The sequence below is a fragment of the Candida metapsilosis genome, assembly GCF_017655625.1.
Source record: "Candida metapsilosis strain BP57 chromosome Unknown scaffold4, whole genome shotgun sequence".
NCBI lineage: Eukaryota > Fungi > Ascomycota > Pichiomycetes > Serinales > Debaryomycetaceae > Lodderomyces > Lodderomyces metapsilosis.
In genome coordinates this window covers 534556-555330 of record NW_027138162.1, presented here as the reverse complement: position 1 = coordinate 555330, position 20775 = coordinate 534556, and the positions used below count along the sequence as shown (strand labels likewise).

The 20775-nt window shown below is 38.8% G+C and overlaps 8 protein-coding genes across 8 annotated transcripts; 4 read left to right on the top strand and 4 right to left on the bottom strand. All coding sequences in view use genetic code 12, as the record gives it.

The window, feature by feature from the left end:
- Positions 1-918: 918 nt before the first annotated feature.
- On the top strand, positions 919-1998 carry FBA1 (fructose-bisphosphate aldolase; the record flags this gene model as incomplete). Its single annotated transcript, XM_067692613.1, has 1 exon — positions 919-1998. One exon carries the CDS (start codon positions 919-921, stop codon positions 1996-1998), a length of 1080 nt encoding a protein of 359 aa, XP_067548025.1.
- Positions 1999-2077: 79 nt separating this feature from the next.
- On the bottom strand, positions 2078-2395 carry TIM12 (Tim12p; the record flags this gene model as incomplete). Its single annotated transcript, XM_067692612.1, has 1 exon — positions 2078-2395. One exon carries the CDS (start codon positions 2393-2395, stop codon positions 2078-2080), a length of 318 nt encoding a protein of 105 aa, XP_067548024.1.
- A 167-nt stretch (positions 2396-2562) lies between these two features.
- On the top strand, positions 2563-4644 carry I9W82_003625 (putative tubulin tyrosine ligase; the record flags this gene model as incomplete). The annotated part of the gene is made up of 1 exon (XM_067692611.1): positions 2563-4644. One exon carries the CDS (start codon positions 2563-2565, stop codon positions 4642-4644), a length of 2082 nt encoding a protein of 693 aa, XP_067548023.1.
- Positions 4645-4995: 351 nt separating this feature from the next.
- I9W82_003624 (DNA damage-responsive RNA polymerase-degradation factor) lies at positions 4996-6987 on the top strand (the record flags this gene model as incomplete). Its single annotated transcript, XM_067692610.1, has 1 exon — positions 4996-6987. The coding sequence occupies one exon, from the start codon at positions 4996-4998 to the stop codon at positions 6985-6987; it is 1992 nt and encodes a 663-aa protein (XP_067548022.1).
- A 638-nt stretch (positions 6988-7625) lies between these two features.
- Positions 7626-11084, top strand: I9W82_003623 (autophagy protein; the record flags this gene model as incomplete). The annotated part of the gene is made up of 1 exon (XM_067692609.1): positions 7626-11084. One exon carries the CDS (start codon positions 7626-7628, stop codon positions 11082-11084), a length of 3459 nt encoding a protein of 1152 aa, XP_067548021.1.
- A 30-nt stretch (positions 11085-11114) lies between these two features.
- Positions 11115-12089, bottom strand: I9W82_003622 (ribose phosphate diphosphokinase subunit; the record flags this gene model as incomplete). The annotated part of the gene is made up of 1 exon (XM_067692608.1): positions 11115-12089. One exon carries the CDS (start codon positions 12087-12089, stop codon positions 11115-11117), a length of 975 nt encoding a protein of 324 aa, XP_067548020.1.
- A 243-nt stretch (positions 12090-12332) lies between these two features.
- On the bottom strand, positions 12333-15824 carry RFX2 (Rfx2p; the record flags this gene model as incomplete). Its single annotated transcript, XM_067692607.1, has 1 exon — positions 12333-15824. The coding sequence occupies one exon, from the start codon at positions 15822-15824 to the stop codon at positions 12333-12335; it is 3492 nt and encodes a 1163-aa protein (XP_067548019.1).
- A 2589-nt stretch (positions 15825-18413) lies between these two features.
- Positions 18414-20321, bottom strand: CAT2 (carnitine O-acetyltransferase; the record flags this gene model as incomplete). The annotated part of the gene is made up of 1 exon (XM_067692606.1): positions 18414-20321. The coding sequence occupies one exon, from the start codon at positions 20319-20321 to the stop codon at positions 18414-18416; it is 1908 nt and encodes a 635-aa protein (XP_067548018.1).
- Between the last annotated feature and the right edge of the window lie 454 nt (positions 20322-20775).

Here is a 20775-nt window from a genome sequence, read left to right as displayed (position 1 = left end):
CGAAGGACACCATCTGTTGCGTATCTGTCGTGTGGTACTATATGCAGAACAGGTCCCGACGAGTCTCTTAGACAGGTGTTCTGTCCGATGACTTTTCACTCTCGTCGAACCTAGCTCTCTCTCCTGTCTCTTTACTGATTAATGGTATCATTTAATACAGCTGAGCTTGGGTATAAACTCCATCTGTTGCAAAATGCTTCACTTTATGTCCCACATTATATGCAGGATAATTGTTTATGGACAAACGGGAATGGCTCGCAAAATCCCGGCGCACTTCGGGAGCTTTCACAGTAATTCAGGTCCCCTTTTTGTCCCCAAGTTTCAGCAGGCCAATGCGTGTTAGATCCTCATTAAAGAAAGCTTCACACGAAAGCTAGACATGTCTGAGATTACATCATAGGGTCCATTTACTTGCGACAATTCCTTCATATAGTGGTTATTTTGAGTAATCACTCTGATGTCATTTGCTCAACGGGGCAGTGAAACCCATTTGGATCAAATCACAAAAGTGAGAGAGCGAATCGATGGAAAACTCCATTCTCTGTTTTTTTTGTTAAAATTGCACTACCTGTACCAAAGGCTCACTAGAAAAGAGGAGCAATTATAACTACGGAGTTCATCATTGGGTGGGAAGGGACCTGGTGGAAGGGGACCTGTAGCTAGGGGAACATTGTAAATAGCATGAGATCGGCCAATTGCCACCCCTACTCTCATTTAAACATCTTAGCGACTCTTCCCCGGTCTTTTCAACTGTCGTCCGTGAATCAACGTGTGATTTTTGAATATTTTCAGTTTTAGTGTAACATTAGTCCAATGTAATCTATTATAAAAGCAAGTCAATTTTCACCCACTTTGAAAAAAAAACTCCAACATTTTCTTCTTCATCAATTAACAAACTAACTACTATATAACTAAAAAATGGCTCCTCCAGCAGTATTAAAGAAATCCGGTGTTATCTACGGAAAAGATGTCAAAGACTTGTTTGACTATGCTCAAGAAAAAGGTTTCGCCATTCCAGCAATCAATGTTACTTCATCATCTACTGTTGTTGCTGCTTTAGAAGCTGCTAGAGACAACAAGGCTCCAATCATTTTGCAAACTTCTCAAGGTGGTGCTGCTTACTTTGCTGGTAAAGGTGTTGACAACAAGAACCAAGAAGCTTCCATTACTGGTGCCATTGCCGCTGCTCACTACATCAGAGCTGTTTCTCCAATCTACGGTATTCCAGTTGTTTTACACACTGATCATTGTGCCAAGAAATTGTTGCCATGGTTCGATGGAATGTTGAAGGCTGATGAAGAATTCTTTGCTGAACACGGTACTCCATTGTTCTCATCTCATATGTTGGATCTTTCCGAAGAAACCGATGAAGAAAACATTGGTACTTGTGCAAAATACTTTGAAAAGATGGCTAAGATGGGCCAATGGTTGGAAATGGAAATTGGTATCACTGGTGGTGAAGAAGATGGTGTTAACAACGAACACGTTCAAAAAGAATCATTGTACACTTTGCCAGAAACTGTATTCAAGGTTTACGAATCATTGTCAAAGATTTCACCAAACTTTTCCATTGCCGCTGCTTTCGGTAATGTCCATGGTGTTTACAAGCCAGGTAATGTTCAATTGAAACCAGAAATCTTGGGTGAACATCAAGAATACGCCAAGAAGCAAATCGGTACCGACAACAGACACCCATTGTACTTGGTCTTCCACGGTGGATCTGGTTCATCTCAAGAAGATTTCGACACCGCCATCAAGAATGGTGTTGTCAAGGTCAACTTGGATACCGACTGTCAATACGCTTACTTGGAAGGTATCAGGGATTACGTCTTGAAGAAGCAAGACTACTTGAAGACTCCAGTTGGTAACCCAGAGGGTGAAGACAAGCCAAACAAGAAATACTTTGACCCAAGAGTCTGGGTTAGAGAAGGTGAAAAGACCATGTCAAAGAGAATCACCGAAGGTTTGGAAATCTTCCACACCAAGGGTCAATTGTAAAGTGAACATGTTTAAAGTATAGTTAAATAAACCTTTTTATTGAATTTCTATGTAATCGTTGACTTTCTATGTACACGGATCAGTTCTTTAGTATGCTCTGGATCTTCTTGTACTCTGGCATATTCGTAAATGGATCTAGCCTCTGGTTTTGGAAATGCTGTCCAACAACCATATTAGCCTTGACGTATTTTGCCACACACCTATCGATACATTCTGATTCACCTTTTGTTAATTCTCCTTCTCCATACTCATGAACAAGGCATTTTGATTCACATCTTCGTAATAGTTTATTGAATGTATGAGCCGTGGCTTGGAATTGTATATCAGCTAATTTGATCTTCTCCGGATCAATAGTAGCATGTGAGTATTGCGAGGACGACCCAAGAAAGACTGACATTTTTCGCTCAACTTTGATACCTGATGCACTGGAGATGATTTGCTGCATCTAATTTTTTTTTTTTCACCGATTTTTTTTCTCTTCCTTTTTTCGTCTAAAAAAAATGTTTGTGAGGGGACCACACAGAGCCACAAATATCTTCCCAATATCTTCCCAATATCTTCCCAATGCATGTGCTCTTGACAAACGATGACGGACCGATTAATGATGGTTCCTGCCCCTATATGAAATATTTGGTTGATGAAATCAAACAAAACACCGATTGGGACCTTTCAATTGTTATTCCAGATCAACAGAGGTCTTGGATAGGGAAAGCTCACTTTGCTGGAAAGCCATTGGTGTCAACTTATATATATACCAAGTACTCGACCGATGAGCCCAATCCCGATATCAATAAATATGATGGCCCATTTGATCATCCAGTTAGCAAATATACCAACAGCAAGGAGTATCAAGAATGGTGTCTCATTAATAGTACACCGGCAGCATGCGCGGATATAGGTATCCACCACTTGTACAGGCACTCCAAACACAAGCCTATTGACTTGGTTGTGAGTGGTCCAAACTTTGGAAAAAATTCCAGCAATCTCTATATTCTTGCTAGTGGAACTGTTGGGGCTGCTATGGAAGCGGTTACGCATGGAGTGAAAGCTATTGCATTGAGCTACGCGTTCAACAGTATGGATCATGACTTCAATACATTGAAAGAAGCTGCAAAAATTTCCGTCAAGTTGATCAAAAAGTTGTACAACGAGCTCAACAATCACCCAGAGATTGACTTGTTTTCGGTGAATATTCCCTTGGTCGACTCACTTAAACTCGGCCAGACAAAAATTGAATATGCACCTATAATGCAGAACCAATGGGGATCCATATATACCCAGAAGGATACTTTAAACGATAAGGGCCAGATTCAATTTGATTGGACCCCTGACTTTAAGCGTGTGTACAAAGATGGGCTTATTGATCACAATCATACAGATAGTAGAGTTTTACTAGATGAGGGGATTAGTGTAACACCATTAAAAGCTGCATTCCAACTGTTATCGACATTATCAGGGGAAGTCAATCTTGATGAAGAAGCATTGTCTGCAAAGACGTTTCTAATCACAATTCCAAAAGACGTTTACATATATGAGCCTTTGGTAAAAGCATTCAAGGCACTTGGTTATAAAATAACTTCAGATCCCAAACTGGTACCAAGCGGGACCCCGGTTTTCCATTATGGAGAGTATGAAGATATCGACCTTGATTTGATCCACGATAGGAACTACTTTATCCCTTCATACATCTACCGTAAGGCATTGATACGAAAGCATTACCTTGCAAACACTGTACATCAATATGTTGCCAAACACCCTCAGTCAATTTTAAAGCGGGCTGTTCCTGAAAATTACCAATTAGAACTCGATTACGCTGAATTTTTGGACGACTCGCTTGATGATGCATATGAATTGAGAGATGCTGTAAATAAGGGTGACAAGGTCTGGATTGTGAAGCCAAGTATGAGCGACAAAGGCCAAGGCATCAGCATCTTCAAAACAGTGGATCAATTGCAAGCCATTTTCGATGCATTCGATAATGACGATGATGATGAAGATGATGAGGACAGCAAAGAGGTAAAGAAAGGGAATGGCCTTGTCTTGTCACATTTGAGACATTTTATTGTGCAACAATATATTGCAAACCCGTTGTTGCTCCCCGCTTACGATAATAGAAAATTCCACTTGAGAACTTACGTTGTTTGTCAAGGTAACTTGAAAGTGTTTGTTTATAAAAACATTTTAACCTTATTTGCGGGAGAGCCCTACAAAAGCCCCACTGAAACTGATGAAGTCATCAATTTGGACGGACATTTAACGAATACTTGTCTACAAGAGGAAGACAACCCTTTGGTGGTACCATTTTGGAAATTAAAAGGCATCTCTCAAAACGACAAGGAAAAGATATTTGCTCAGTTGAGTGAAATAACAGGTGAGCTATTCAATGCAGCCACCACTGTGGATAAGCTAAACTTTCAACCATTGGACAATGCAATTGAGATATTCGGTATAGACTTTTTGGTCGATGAGAATTACAATGTATTTTTATTAGAGGCAAATTCATATCCTGATTTCAAGCAAACCGGTGATGATTTAAAGGATCTCATATATAAACTATTCCATCTCGTTGCCAGTGAAGTTGTTGATCCTATGATTACAAAATCAGATACAGCCGAAGTGGATGGAAACTTGAAGCAAGTTCTTTAAGTCCTCAACCTGGCAATTCGTATAGACTTATAAACCATACCCCTATATCTCAATGTATACTTGCAAAACCAGGGACTCTCTTCCCATCCTTTACTGTGGCGATTACTGTAAGTTACATTTTTTCGCTCGTTCGACGTTCGGAAAATTTCATGATTTGAATAGAAAAAGAAAAAAAAAGAAAAGAAAAAAAAAAAAATTTTAACCAAAAGGCATACCATTACTACTATATCAACTATTGCTTGCATCTATCAACTGTTCTACTCATTGATCAATCAGTGCAAAAAGAATCAAACTTGACAGATTTTGAGAAAACGTTGAATTAGAAATTTCCATTACACACATATATACATAATGTCGACGAATCGAAAGACTTTCAAGAATCAACTGAAGAGGTTCAATAACAACAATAGCACATCATCAGAGTTGACCAGCTTGGTCGAGATGTTTCCTGATTGGGAGGCTGATGAATTAAGTGGTTTACTTGATGAGCATGATCATGTTCTCGAGGTTGTAATTGACTTGATTGTTAACAATAAGGTATCCAGATGGGAACCAAGTAAGAAGGATAAAATCAAGAAAAAGGAATCAAAGGAAGAGGTTGCAAATAATGTAAATAACGCACACACTACAAGCCATGCTTCATCTGGTGACAAAAAGTTCTCGGGCAGGCCAAAATCATCTACAAGACCACCTAAGAAGCAACAATCAGCACCAAAGAAGAACATTAAATCGAGCGACAAGTCTACTACAAATGCCACACAAGGTTCAAAGACGGAAACATCAGCCGAACCATCTGGCTCCTGGGCAGCAGCATTGGGTACTGATAAACCAAAGGCTCCAAAACAACAACAACAGGAAGAACAAGCACCAAAAGCAAGTGAGGAAACGCCAGAGACTGCTACTGAAGCTCCAACTGAAGCTCCAGTTGAGGAAGCTACAAATGTAACCACACAGGAAGAGGTTCCAGTGGAGAAAGCTTCAGTTGAGAAACCTAAACCAGTATTAAAAGAAGCAAGCGTTCCTCAATTGAACCAAGGATCTTGGGCATCAGCAATAACTCCAAAGACCAAGCCAAAACCCAAGCCAACCAAGATTCAAAAACCACCAGTTGAAGCTCAAGAAATTCCAGAACAAGTCAAACAACCTGAACCAACGGAAACCACTGCAACTGAAAATCAAGCACCAGCTCCACTTGCTGAAGAAACATATCAACAAGTTGAAGCTCCTCAAGAGCAAAAAGCACCTTCTGCTACCTACCAAGAGCCACAAGTTGCTCAAGCTCCACAAGTTGTTTTGCCTACCTCACAACAAGTTAACTCAGTTGGTATCTCATTTGGCTCTTTATCGTTAGACGCCGAAGACAATCAAGAATCTCAGGCTCAACAACAAGTGCCAAGCCAACCACAACCTTCTCAACAACAAGAAGTACAGCAACAGCCTGAACAACCACAACGTTATGGATCCTTTGATCAACAATCTCAAAGCAGATTACAACAAAATGTTGGAAACCAACAACAGCAACAGCAACAGCAAGCTCCATACGGAAAACAAGCTCAACAGCCATCACAAAACTTTCCTACTCAACAAGCTCAATACGATTACTACAATCAATTCCAACAGCAACAATATCCACAGCAAGGTGCTCAACCAGGATCCCAATTTGGTGGATATCCAGGTTACGACTACAGTGCTTATGGTCAAGCTTTTGGTGGTATTGCATCTCCTGCTGCAAATCACAATGTCGCTTCTCCTGCTGCTGCCGCAAGTGGCTATGCTCAATACGCTCAACAAGCTGTTAATGGTGGTTCAATTGACTCCACACAAAGTCCAGTTGCTGCTCAATCCGGTTTACAATCAGCTGCTGGATTGGCTCAACAACAGCAACAAATCCCAACACCATTTGGTTACCCATACTACAACTACTACTATAACAATCCATACTTTAATGCCGCAGGTGCATTAGGCTCTAATGGTTTGGGATCAATTGGACAACCAGCTCAAAACTCTCAGCAAAATGCTCAACAGTCAGTTGCTCCTGGTAGTGCCCAAGGGTCTGTTTCTAGCAATGGTTTCGGTCAACAACAATACTACAACCCAAACCAATATGCGAATAGATACCCTGGATACTCATATCCACCACAACCACAACAAGGTGCTCATCAAGGTCAGGGCCAACCAGGTACTGCTGAAAGCGAAGGTTCTCAACAAAACTCACAACAACCTCAACCACAATCTCAACCACAACCAAACGCGCAGCAACCAGCGGTGCCACAATACGGCGGTTACCAACAATATCCACAATACGGATATCAAGATTCCGCCCAATACCGTGGATGGTATTAAGTAGTAGTTGCTACAGTCGTTTGAGAGGACATTCAGATATTAAAGTTAAGTAGTATGTGAGATTAAAATCGAATATTACGTAGATAGAAAGTTTTGTAGCGGCAACTCTATCAAGTGAAGCGAATTTTCAGAGGGCGAGCATTTGAACAAACATCAGATGGCGATTACTGACGGGGATTCAGTATTATCGTGTGAGCCGATGGCAATGAAGCGAGTCACGTGACAATCACCCTGTCATGCGCAAAGGAGTGTGAATCTGCCACTCTACCCCTTTCCTTTACATATATAATGTGTATCGGTTATTGTTAGTCGATAGAGCAGCCTCTTCTTTAGCATTTATGTGTTTGTAACTGATTGACGTTGCAACTGGTTCAGGAACAATCACACGTTTTTTTTGTCAAAGTCATTAAGGAAATCGCACGGAATTACTTTCTCGTTAGCTGTTCCACATTGCCATCAATTTCATCTCATCTTTAGTCACTAAAGGCTTTATGCTGGGAAAGCGATTCAAATTATTATTTTGAGTCTGCATTCAACTGTACAGGAAGGCAATTATTTCAATTTGCTCCACAAAACAAAATTCCATTCAGGAACTATTGCCATTGCGAAGCATTCTACAAACGAAACACCCAACGACAATGTCTGATATTTCATACTTGACGGTGTATAATGCCCATGAAGGCTCGTTCCTTAGGATACCGAAACCAATCAGATTTCCCACGCTAGCGGAATTCAAGAATTACCTACTGCAATCATTCTCCATAGAAAATGTGGATGATCTATTCTTGTTGGGATCGTTTGGCATGAAGATTAACTATAACTTGATCAACGACATCTCCGAGGTGTTCGTATATGACAAGCGATTATTTGTATCGGAGGTTGATCGGAAGTTGCTTAACTCGTATATCTTGCATTCTTTCAAAGACGACATTGGAGCACAAGAACAACTGCCTTTAGCTGATTCTCGCAACATATTTTCACGGGACATTCCAAAGCGAGTAAAGGTTTATCAATCATGGGCTAGAGAAGTGCTACATAAGAGCAACGTACTAGAAAACCGTTGCCTGGTGCTAATACAGCAAATTAACACTATATTCAAGTCCTTGACAGCATTGTTTCAATTTGCGACAAGCTTCACCACAGAAGTTGAAAAGAACTTTGTACACCACTACAATTACATCAACCTTATTAACTTCAAAACGTTGCATAAAAGTTGGACTGAGAGTTATAAACATCTTCAACGACTTCCTGTTGTCAAATTGAAGGAACAACGGTTCAAATTGGTTGATTTTCTTGATTATGAATCGTTGAGTAGGGCAGCAGATTATGTTTCAAACCAGCTTCCATTGATTACGCAGAAGTTTGCCGAACTAAACGATATATCAAACGTTATGAAACGAGATAGAGCAAAAGTGGATGAGCTTATTGAGGATGCGAGAAAGGAGTCAGTTGAGAGGTTCAAGAATGTAAATATGAGTGAATTGGTAAGCATTATAAAGTCTAAAGCGCAACAGGTTGCCACTGACTTTTCTAACGTCCAAGGAACTGCTCTTGAACAAGTGTATAATCGGCACAAGTCTAGTACCTCGATTGAGCTAAAAAATGCTATTGATGACTTATTTAAATACTACCAGAACTTGAAATCATTCAAGCAACAACTAGCTAAAGACGGGCCGAGAATATACTCCGTGATTGCTAGTTTACAAATGAAAACGGTGAATCTCAAGACGGAATTAAAGTCATTGATGGAAGATAATGAGGTAGATAATACAAGCTCAGTCAATAGCAAAACTATTCAAGATGTAAAGAAATGTGAAGATTTGTTGTCCTTGACCATTGATATGCCATTGTTATTTGGTTTTGCTTTGATTGAAAAAAGGCGGCAATTTGAATGGTACGACTTTTATTCCAAAGGGGTTGTGCACAATTTCAGTGAGCAAGTCACGTCAATAGGAGAACATGAAAGAGCTTTTCGAGAAATGTGGAACAAAAAAGTGGGGTTCTTTCTCAATTACATTAAGAATGACAATTTTGTGGGGATATTGCCAAATGTCGACATAACACTAGTTGGGAATAGAGATAAATCTCCCACTTTTTTACTACTACAGAATGTTGAGGTAGATAGGGATGATATTCTCAACTATGTATCCTTGTTGGAAACGTCTCAAGTGTCAACACATTTTCCTGAGTTACTACGCAAAAATTTCAAAGATATGAAGCAGTCCACAAATAACATGAAGAGGATTACAAAGCTTGTTTCTTCCTTAGGGTCAGTGTCGGAAATACCAGCCGACAAGTTGGGGAACCTGACAGGAAAAGAGTCTCAAGACAATGTTGATCTTGATTTGAATGTTGTGAGTGGCTTAAAGTCTAGAATTAAGAAACTTGAAAGTCTTCTCCATCAACAGCAGTACAAGAATATCACAAACTGGCCCGTTTTTCGGAATGGAAATTATTCTGACAATAGGATGAGCATGATTATTGAGTCTAAACAACCATCTTCTGCTCCTGTTGTGAAATCTGATCCTACTAAGCTATTGCAAAAAAGGACCCCATCGAAAGAGAGTATAGCTTCTGGTCAGTCACAGGTGTTAGATACATCGGGAGTTGACAGACATCTTGACAACATCAAATTGAAACGAGTCAATACCGAGCTTGTGACTGAAAATGAACAATTACGGAAAGAACGAGATGACAAAGATGCGACGATTCTGCAGTTGCGACAGGAAATGGAAAAGTTGAGAGCAGATCATAGCAACGAGGCTCAGACTCTTGAGAACAAATTGGCTCATCGTGAAGAAGAGTTTAGACTTTACAAATTGGAGGCTAAACTAGACTCTAAGGACTTTGAAAATTTGGAAAAGAAATTGGAGGTGAAGGAGCAAACCATTGGTCAATTAAACAGTAGAATCTCGACGTTGGAGCAAGAGCGTGCAAACCATGAACAAGAAATGAAAAGTCTTGGTGAGACAATTGCCATTCTTCGAACCGAATTGAATGATGCCAATAAAGTAAAGAATGACTTGCTATCAAACATGTCGTCAAAAGAGTCAGAATTTGCTCAAGAAAGAACTAATAACAAGAATGAGCTCACTAAAATCAAACTGAAATTGGACGAGGTTACTGAAGACTACGAAAATTTAATGGAATTGACTCAAGTCAAGCAGCAAAAGCATGATCAGGTCATTACTGACCTAAATGCAGCAATCGTTGCCCTCTTTAGTAAACTTAAGTTGACTGTTGAAAGGTTTTATGAATCATTTATTGAGATTTGTTGTATTTTGGAATCTATGGGATTGTTATTGGTAAAGGAAGGTGAGGTATTCAAGATTAAACGAGTTAAGGGGTTGAAATCGAAAAAGAGTACTGCAAATCTAGATGATGATGTGTCTATGGTGTCCGTTGCAGCCACACCGACATCAGCTGTTATTGAAGACGTCGAGTCGGCCATGCAATGGTTGCATGAACTTCCGTTAACGCCTTATCTTCCACCTGATAGCTCATCCGATGATAATGAAATGATTGCCAATGTCGATAAGTACAATGAAGAGGCAGAGAAATTAGTTGCCAAATTCAAGACCGTATTTGCTGGCGATCAGCCCCAATTTGATTCATTTATAAATCTAATCAGCTTCAAAGACAATGTTCAACTAGCTGATGAAGCTTCAAATAGTACAAGATTTTTCCTAAATGCAATATCCAAGAGATTCAAAGATGTTGAAGGTTTCGCCAAACGACAAACAAAGGATAACAGGTTAAAAGATCAAGAAATCAAGAAATTGATCTCACGCAATAAACACAAGATTTCAATCAATTCGTTCCAGGAGAATGATTTACTTTTATTTCTTCCAACAACGGATGACAAAGAGAGTGTCAATACCATTCAAGCATGGGCAGCATTCAATGTTGGTGCACCACATTATTTCCTAGATACGCTGAATTTGAGTATGAATAATAAAGAATGGATTATAGGAAGGGTCCAACTGATCAAAGAGAATAAGGTGTCACCCGAAGAAGCAAGCTCGTTGGCGCATAATCCGTTTAGACTAAGCCTGGGTGTTACATGGTACATGGTAAAAGTATCTGAAGATCAATAAAGGTTTTTCTAATAAATAGTCACTATCAAACTACTCTGGCACGTGGTTGAACAAATAACTAACACTTTCTCCATTATGTAGTCTTCTTATAGCCTCAGCTAAAGTTGCACTGATATCCAAAGTTTCCAACTTGGGGCATTTGTCCAATTTATCTTGAATAGGTAATGAATTTGTACAAACTAGTCTATCAATTTTGGAATTGTTTAACTTCTCAATTGCATTTTGCGATAATATAGCATGAGTAACCATACAAACCACTTTTCGAGCATTGTTTTGCAACAACACGTCAGCTGCTTTACATAAAGTACCACAAGTATCAGCTATATCATCAACAATAATACAAATCTTGTCAGTAACATCACCAACAAGAACCATTCGCGAGATTTCATTAGCCTTTTGACGTTCTTTATGGATCAATGCAAATTGAATATCCAACTTGTCAGCTAAACTGGCGACTCTTTTGGCTCCACCTGCATCAGGACTCACCATGATAATATCATCTTTGTTGTACAGTTCCCTGATATAACGCAAAACACTAGGTTCAGCATACAAATTGTCAACTGGTATACTGAAAAATCCTTGTATTTGACTAGCATGTAAGTCCATAGTAATGACATGGTTACATCCAGCAGTTTGCAATAAATTAGCAATCAATTTCGCCGTGATTGGTGCTCTTGATTTATCCTTCTTGTCCTGTCTAGCATATGGGAAACTGGGGATTACAGCAGTAATTCGTCTGGCACTAGCAACACGACATGCGTTAATCATAAAGAGCAACTCCATTACAAAATCATTGATTTCAGTTTCGCCACATCCCGTTTGTAAAATGTACACATCTTCATCACGAACTGATTCACCAATGGCAACTGCAGTTTCAGTATTTGTGTATTGGAAAGCGCCCACGCGGGCAATACCAATGCCTAGCTTTGCAGCTACTTTTTCACATAGTTGAATATGTGAGTTTCCTGCAATTAACTTTATGGAATTCTGCTGGTACGTGTGCATGGGGGGAGGGAGGGACCAAAGGGGTGCGGAAGTGGTGACTCCTTGAATGTGTTGCTCTGCTTTCAAAATTCGATGCGCTTTTGAAAATTTGGCACAAAAGAAGTGTGCTACCAATTCCCTTGGCCATACACAATTACTTGCATAGTTGAAACCTTTGTATGCAAAAATGTATTAGTTGTATTAATAATGTGTAAAAATCTATATATATGTAATATGAACTCCAGAGTATAACCCCTCCTGCCTCTATATTAAATCTCGTAATCCAACAATCTCTCCTAATAAACTCAAATATTCCTGAACAATTGAGTTAAAAACCCACCAACTACCAAAACTACTCTCTCTGGAGTTGGGATTCGGGTTCAAATTTAGTCCCAGTCTATGTGCAACTTGTGCAGAGCTACTTGTCTCCTCGATTGACTCCTCTTCTCGTTGCTGTTGTTGTTGCTGCTTTAAAAAAATATGCTTTAATATATCATTCAAGATGAAAGTGATGAGATTGTTGTACACTTGAATGGGGTATTTGGATTTGAAATGTGGTGATAGCAACTTTGTATCAATGAGCGCTAGTAATGATTTTAGTTTTGCCAATTCATTGATGGTCAAAACAGTGCATGATGCACGTGGTGGTGGTTGTGATGGCACATTTGTGTCCGTTTGGGCAGTGCCAGAGGACATCGTTTGTTCAAGCTCCCCTAACTGCGCTGTGTTGACCTCTTTATACTCCTTTGAGGAAGACGCCAACTGCACATTTTCAGCATCAAACTCGTTGGTCAAGAACTTTAATAAATCAGTTCCGAAAAATTGATCAAGTATAGAAGCTTCTTCATTGATGGAACTCACCAGAACGGAGGACTTTGAAATTGAGGCAGTACTTGGGCTGTACCGAAAGCTTGCCATTGTGTGAACTAAATCATTGGATAAAATATCATTCCTGAAATTGAAATCAGCACCATGCGCCGTTGAAGAACCAGTGGAGCTACCGCCACCACTTATTAAACTGGTCAAGTACATATTTGCACCTTGTTGAGGTGCACTTGCACCTGGTCTATCAAGAAAAAGCAGAATATCGTTAGCCATCATTGAATTTAGCTCCTGTTTATTCAACAATTTAACAATCGTAATCAACAAATCATTCAAATTGATTAACCTCTTGACCAAGTTTAAGAACTTAAAAACGTTTTCCACTGAGAAAACATCCTGTAGATTGTCACCTTCATTACACTTTGACAATTCCTGGGGTAAATGAATAATCAAGTACAAAAGATTCAGACGCAAATTGGTCACCAAATTTATGTCTGCTGACGGCTTGATTAGGAGCAAAACTGGCATTATTTCAAGTATGATTATTGTGTACAATTGCAAGTCAAGGTTGGTGGTGGTGGTGGTATTGTTCAGTTGAGAAATTATCGGACTAAAGACCAATTGCAGCAAATTGTTCAACAAGCTTGCTTCAGAGCCCAAGTTTGAATTCACTAGCAACATGCTCTTAATCTGATTCGGATCAACAACCGACTTTGAGTAAGTTTCAGTCAACAAGTTGGCAAACCAACACTCTTGGCCGCTTTCATTAACCACAGTAAAATTGGGCTCTGCTGGGTACATTAATCCCATTTTGATAAAAGATGTACGGGGAGCGATTACTGCCATTTCCAAGCTTTGTGTAGAAGGGATCCTATGTTTACTTTTACTGCCTCCACGGCCACGTTTTCTTCCTCGTCTACCTTCTGTTAAACCGGTGGGGATGGGTCCAATTTGTGGATGAGTGTCAACTGGAACCCCTCCTGGGAATAACAACTCACTGTAGTCAGCATTACCACCACCACCTTCAATAAACATTTCATTCAATTTGGATAAATCATGCAGTTCACACAATTGCTTGATATTGTCATCTATGATATGTTCATTCCATACTACTCCAAGATAATGATACCTCGACTCGCCTCTGCTTCCCAATCTCTTGATAGGCAATTTGGGAAATACCATCTTGATCAATTTGCCCAATTTTGACTGCCCAAGAACCAACTTTTGCTGCTCATTTGCTGTATTTGATGAACTTGGATATCGTGTGATAAGTTTTTGACAAATGATGAAATAAGTTTTAAAGACTGATAACCGAGGTATTGAAGTACCCATTTGGTCTTGAGACGAATTTGGATGTATTTCAATCATCATGTCATTAAGGATCTTAATGGCAAGGAAAGTACGAAGTAGTTCATGATAGTTTATCGCGGATAATCGATCGGGACCGTCGCTTTGCTGATTTGGAAAAAACTCAAGTAAAAGAGCTGGGTTTCTAAACACATCCAACACTTGATTCATTATAGATGCAGCTAAATCATGGGTATGCAAAGATATTGGAGTCTTGTCGATTTTCTGGTTGTAATGGAAGTTTGCTGTATTGACCAGCATCTGACGATCATTATTGTAAAGGAGATTATAAAAATCGTCCAAGGGAAATGGCGAATTCAACTTGCAAATCAAAGAATGTAGGTAAGTACCAATATTATTCCCATCAACAGAAAACAAATCATGTAAAAGATCATCTAGTAGTGAATTACTATCACGGTGAATTTTGCCTGGGTGTTCACTAATCGGTACATTCTCTTCTGACTTATCACCACTTAAAGATATTGACGTCAAATGTGAAGAAATGGACAAAGTATTCTTTTGGTGCCTTGGTGCAGAAGGCTGGGGTACTGCAACAGGCGCAGGAGTAGGTGCTGTAGTTACCACCGATGCAGGTATAGAAGGTGGGCCTGATGCAATGGAGGAAGCTTGAATCGACGGTTGAAGTGAGCCTGTTGAAAAGACCGATTGTGGTTGAGAAAATATCTTGTTGCCACCAGTGGCTGGGTTTATATAAAATGCTTGCTGCTGTTGTTGTTGATGTTGCTGCGGATTTGAGAAATTGGTATCAAAAGTGGGCTGCGTATGACCTGGTGGAGATTGGGCTAATGCTGGGTTGAATTCAAATGTTCCACCAACAGCTGGATTGGTAGTAGTTTGTGGATCACGTGGGGATCCTTGTTGAAATTGATGCTGAATATTGGATTCCTGGTAGTAGTTTTGATGTGGATGGTTGGATGCTAAACGCACGTATTCATATTGCTGGGATCGCGGCTGTGGTGGTTGCTCTCGTTGTAAGTAATGATGCAATTGTTGTCCTGTTAAACCTTGATATGGTACACCATGTTGAAAGTTGAAGCTTGAGGAAGTTGCTGATAACGGTGGAGCTGGAGGCGATGCTAAGGGGTGTTCTATCAGCCTATCATACCCCATTGAAGAGACTCGTCTATGTGACTGTGCCATAGGCTGTCCGTGATATTCTTGATTATATCCATATTGACCTCGATGGGAGGGTTGTTGACCCTGGCGACGTATAATGTTGCTGTGAAGAGCTTGTGGGGCATGTGCATAATTAAAGACCTCTTGGTCTTCAAATCTATTTCCTAAAGTTGAAAGATTGGCTTGTTGTGAGGTTAAAGATGTCGGCTCCAAGTTAGTGAATGATGACCATCCCAATGGGGGTGCTGCTTGTGTTGTCTGGAGTTGATGTTGTGCTTGTCTCTGCACCTCCAGTAGCGGTGGTTGTTGAAACAGTGGCTGCTGTTGTTGACTTGAATTATCAAATGGGGGATATCGTGACTGTACATTCTGTCTAATTATGTTATGATATTCACTTTGGTTCAGTGTGGATGGCTTGCGTCGTTTATGGGGTGGTTTATTCGGCTGCATAATATTGTTTCTAGCAACATAAAAACAAATTTTGTTGTGGTATGTGCTTTATAGTATATTAATGAGAAACTCTTGTAGGCTCAGATAGCAAGACTAAATCTGTCGTGTGGTAGGAAAAGACGAGTCAGCTGGTGAAATATCTTACTATGGGAGCAGGTTGAGTGAAGAATATGACAAATTGGTACTCTCTTTCTTCAGTGGACCCTATTCGAGCACCAAAGAACAAACTGGTTTCGGTCTGGCTTAACACCCACAAAATTGAAAGGTTTCAACGATCCGTGAAGTATAATATTTATATGAAAAAGCTGCTGATGAATTATATGCAAGGTTATGCCTAGGACAAGTAGTGACACAAAGTGTAGGCGGGTGAATGATAATTGTAAACAGTAAAGGGCCGACGACAGATCAATAAAGGCTTAATGGTGGACTCCTCAGGCTGTGCAATGGATTCTTTTGTCAGTTTATTGGCTCGAAAATATCCGTATGTTACCTATCTCTTCGCTCTCTTCCGATGGATATTCTAGTATGAGTGAATTCCTTGCTTGTTCTAGGTATACCTAGTGGTTCAATTGATTTTGTAATATTGATTTGGAGACTGGTATCTGTAAAGAGCCTAGTTGGTGGTAATGAAATTTGATAAAAAAAAATGGCGTCAGAACCTTTTGAAAACTTAAAAATTAAATCTTTTTGGTGGGCTTATTTCAAAGGACATCTGCAGGTATATATACCAATATATATGCACGCACCTGTTGCAGCTAGTTCAATTATGTCACTAAGGATAGTCAGTTGTTTTGAATGCCAATTCTAGTTTTTGGCTTTAATGTTGTTTTCTATTTTTTCTTTTATAGATCAAACAGAATGCCTTATAGAGGGTTCTATTTAAACTAAGATCCAAAAAAAAAAATATGAAGTCTTATTACACAAAGCGTAATAAAAAAGGTAAACAAAAGAAAAATAAAATAAAATACAAAAATACAAAAACCCAATTTTCGCTTGAGTTATGTGTAACTTCTTCTACTTTCTCATATACATAACCAGAATTTCATTTCAATAGCACTGTTATAAATAGCATCTCTACGTGTAACAACAATGTAACATGATAAAACTGATCAGAGAGAAAATAAAAAAAAAAACAGCTGATAAAAGTTTGAGAGGCGAGTACTAAAAGGCAGATAACAAAACAGTTAAAACAAAAGAACTTCCTCAAATCATGTTGGATACCAGTAATTGAAAACAAAACGCAGATTGTTGTCAAGACAACAACAAACAACGTGGGAGGTTATGTGCAGATCTGTATTTGCTCACTCGATTAATTACTGGTTACTTACCGGATCGGATTCCTTATAACTAGCCGCCAATACGAAATTAACCCTGCAAAGTTCTATGAAACGTGCCTCTAAAGAGTAGTCCAGGTACCACTACTCAAACATCCTTAAAATGAAAGCAGGCTGTTGCCCACATTTGTAAATAAGAGAGTGTGGCGCGTATAGTTACCTGTAATTCTGACACTATTTTTCTCTTTTTTTCTTTATAATTGCACATGATAAATTCTTGATTACAGATTTACGGTGCATATACATTCTTAAATAAACCATTCTTGTATATATACTTTACCATTGTTTTTGAAAAATGCTGGTTTTTCTTGTCATTGTGTAAAGACCAAATATTGCAAGCCGAGGATCGATGTGACTTGTAACCGCCCAAAAGAATGTTACCCCAACAGAAAGAGTTTCCTGAAGAAAATGGAGTACTCTCTTTTAGCCTTCAGGTACAAAAAAAGACCGGCCCCCCTCTCTCGTACCTTTCTGTCAAATTTTTTTTTAAAAAAAAACTGAGTTTCAAATAGGGCGTATACGTATTGTTGTTATACGTTACTTGAAGGTTTAAGATGTAATTTTCCCATATTCATCATAATTGTAAACAAATACACAAAATCAAGCATAATACTCATCATTACACAAAGCAATTGTAGTCTCACGTACATTCCAGACCAATACACATTAGAGATTCAAAAGTCAAAAAAAAAAAAGTGTGTAGTGGCTTTAATTGAGAATCTAACCACAACACTTTGACTTAGGCAAGGGAAGGAATGTAGAATGGTCCGATCATAAAATACCAATCCGTAGACCATCACACAAAAAATTGTTGGACCAAATATCTCTTTTGTGATAGAACTTGCTAACTCCGCTCACTCCATTTCGAAAAAGGTCTCGCCAATCCTCACCGGGAATGTGCTGGGGGAATTCCATTTTCTTTTTATTTTTATTGTTTTTTTATTTATGCCATTTTGTTCTATTTTGACAAGAAAACAATGGAATCAAAATTGTTTCCCATTGTTTTCTCCTAACCATCGCACATCACGTTTCCCCTTCACTTCATGCAATGTGTCTCCCACCCTCTCTCCCTCTCCGATATTAACATCTTTGTCCACCAATACTTAAAGAGTGAAAACAACAACAGCGCGGTAACTACAACCAGTGGGCCCCTACTTTCATCCAGCTCTATACATCAGTCTCTTATATTCTTCATAAAATCCTAATCCGTCTTCTCTAGAAATCTATATAATTTTATACATATCTTCCACTCCACTTACAACTTGGCCTTGTCTCCCAACAATCCCTTGACCAAAACATCTTGCATTTCATTAGCACTATCAACAAGGAACCATTTCAATTGGGCAGAACTCAATCCATTTCCATACTTGCAGGAAATATGAACATGGATCCAATCATTATTGATCAAATAAGCTAAACCAAATCCATCATCAATAACTTGTGACCAACCCCAAGATTGGAAATATTCAGATGGAACTTGAGATGAAGAAATGTACCATGTTTGAGAATAAGCGAAGATTGGATCATTGAAGATTTCAGGAACTTGTTCACCTGGTTTCAACATTTGTTTCAAACCAAACAAGTGACGATCGACACCTTTACCATCAGCAGCTGAAGACAAGTAGGCAACATGTTGCTTAGTAGCGGCTTGGAAAGTGGCAACTTTTTCTTCAATTGAAGCATTTGGATTGGTCCAAGTTTCAACAAATTTCTTAGATTCATTGGATACAGTTCTACCAGTTTCAGTTCTTCCCTTTAAGAACTTTCTAGTAGCGGCGGATTCATATGTTGGTCTGACTTTACCAGTCAATTTGTAGTATGCCAATTGCATCAACATTTGTACATAAGCATCAGGAGAAGTCTTGAACTTCTTAATCAAGTTCTTACCGTAGCCATAATGTTGGAAAATCTCTTCATCATGAGCAGCAATAGTAGCATCGAATTTAGCAACGGCAGAAACAATATTTTGTCTTGAGGTTGGGTTCAAGTCAAATGGGATGAGGTCAGCTTTACCAACTTTAGGAGCAACAGTGGCAATTTCAGAAATCAATTCTTCAGGCTTGGTTTCAGCAATTTGTTTCAAAATGGTATTGTTCAATTGCACAGTTGGTGTAGCATCCATTCTTGAATGTTCACCAAGGAATCCAGAGTTACCATTGGCACTGACAAAGAATTCCAATGGTTTATCAAACCATCTGTTTTGTCCATCTCCGTGCCAGCAGTTTTTAGATTTTTCTTCAATAGTGATTGGATTGTTGGAGTCTAAACAAACAACAAATGCAGAAGCAAAAATATCAGTCAATGAAGCTTCATTAATTGGTGATTTCAAAAGGTTGTTATAAGCACTCAACCATTCATCTCTGTTCAATGAGGTTAAAGCACCAACTGGTAATCCTTTTGGAGTTGGATCATTCTTGATTTGTTGCAAGTAGCTATAGATTTCTCCCTTGGTCAATCTTTGTCCTTGTTCAGAGTGAGTTGGAACTTTGTAAAAGTTGTTTTTGTAAACAACGACAAAGAATCTATTGGCGTTAGCATCATAATGTTGAGTAACATCTGATCCTTCAGCTGGAACTCTTGAATTGTTAAACATGTACTTGAATGCATTCATACAGAATGGGTTTCCCTTGATAACTTCTGGTTGTAAAGTTTCATTTTGAACTTGTTCAGCAAATTCAATAGTGTAGTAAGCAATTAAAGTAGCCTTCAACAATTGATCTTGTCCAATAACATTCTTGACATCCTTGTGAGAAAAGAAATATGAGACAAATGGCACAACTGGGTCTCTATAAGACAAGTAAGCATAATCATCCCAAAATTCAGCCAACCAGTTATCTTTATCCTTAGCAAATGAGTTTAATCTTTGTTGTAATTGTTCACCAACACCACCTGGTCTAATAAAATCTTCAACTTTAGCTTTGGAATCTTGCAATTGTTGTTGATTCAAAAATGGTTCAATGGTCTTGATGTATTTAGCGGCGGTTTCTTGTAATTCAGGAACTGGCAATTTAGGCAATTGTGATTGCAATTTATAAGTTTCACCCTTGGCTGAGCTGGTTGAAAAGGGTTTCTTGGTGGCTAAAATAGGCATCTTGAATAAGTTCTTTGATGTCGTGACTTTGTTTATTGATAATAATTGTTGTTTTGATAGACTTTTGAACATAGTACTGGAAAAAAAAAAGAAAATGGGCCACTTCTGTCTACTCTTAACTAACTTGTATATGAAAGGTTAGTTATGTATTCTAGAAATGTAATGGTGAAGGGGCGTCCTATTTAATTGTATAAAAAAGAAGAATGAAAAAGTTTTTATCAAGAAAAAAAAGATGGGGAGATTTGGTATATATATATATATATTCCCAGATTTTAATTGGTTTTTGGGGTTCAATGCGTATTATAATTCAAGCGGTGGAAACCGAGAGAGAGAGGATGTTGTTTTCCTTTGTGTAACTGTTGGGGACGTGTGGTTTTTCTCGCTTTGTGGGGCACACATATTTTTGTTTTGACTCGGTTCATTAGTACTGATGTATGGATGTGAGAGTGGTATACAGTTTCTGTAACATTTTGCACGACCTACGTCTATTTCTTTGTTTTATTTTTTTTTTTTACCGAGGATAAGA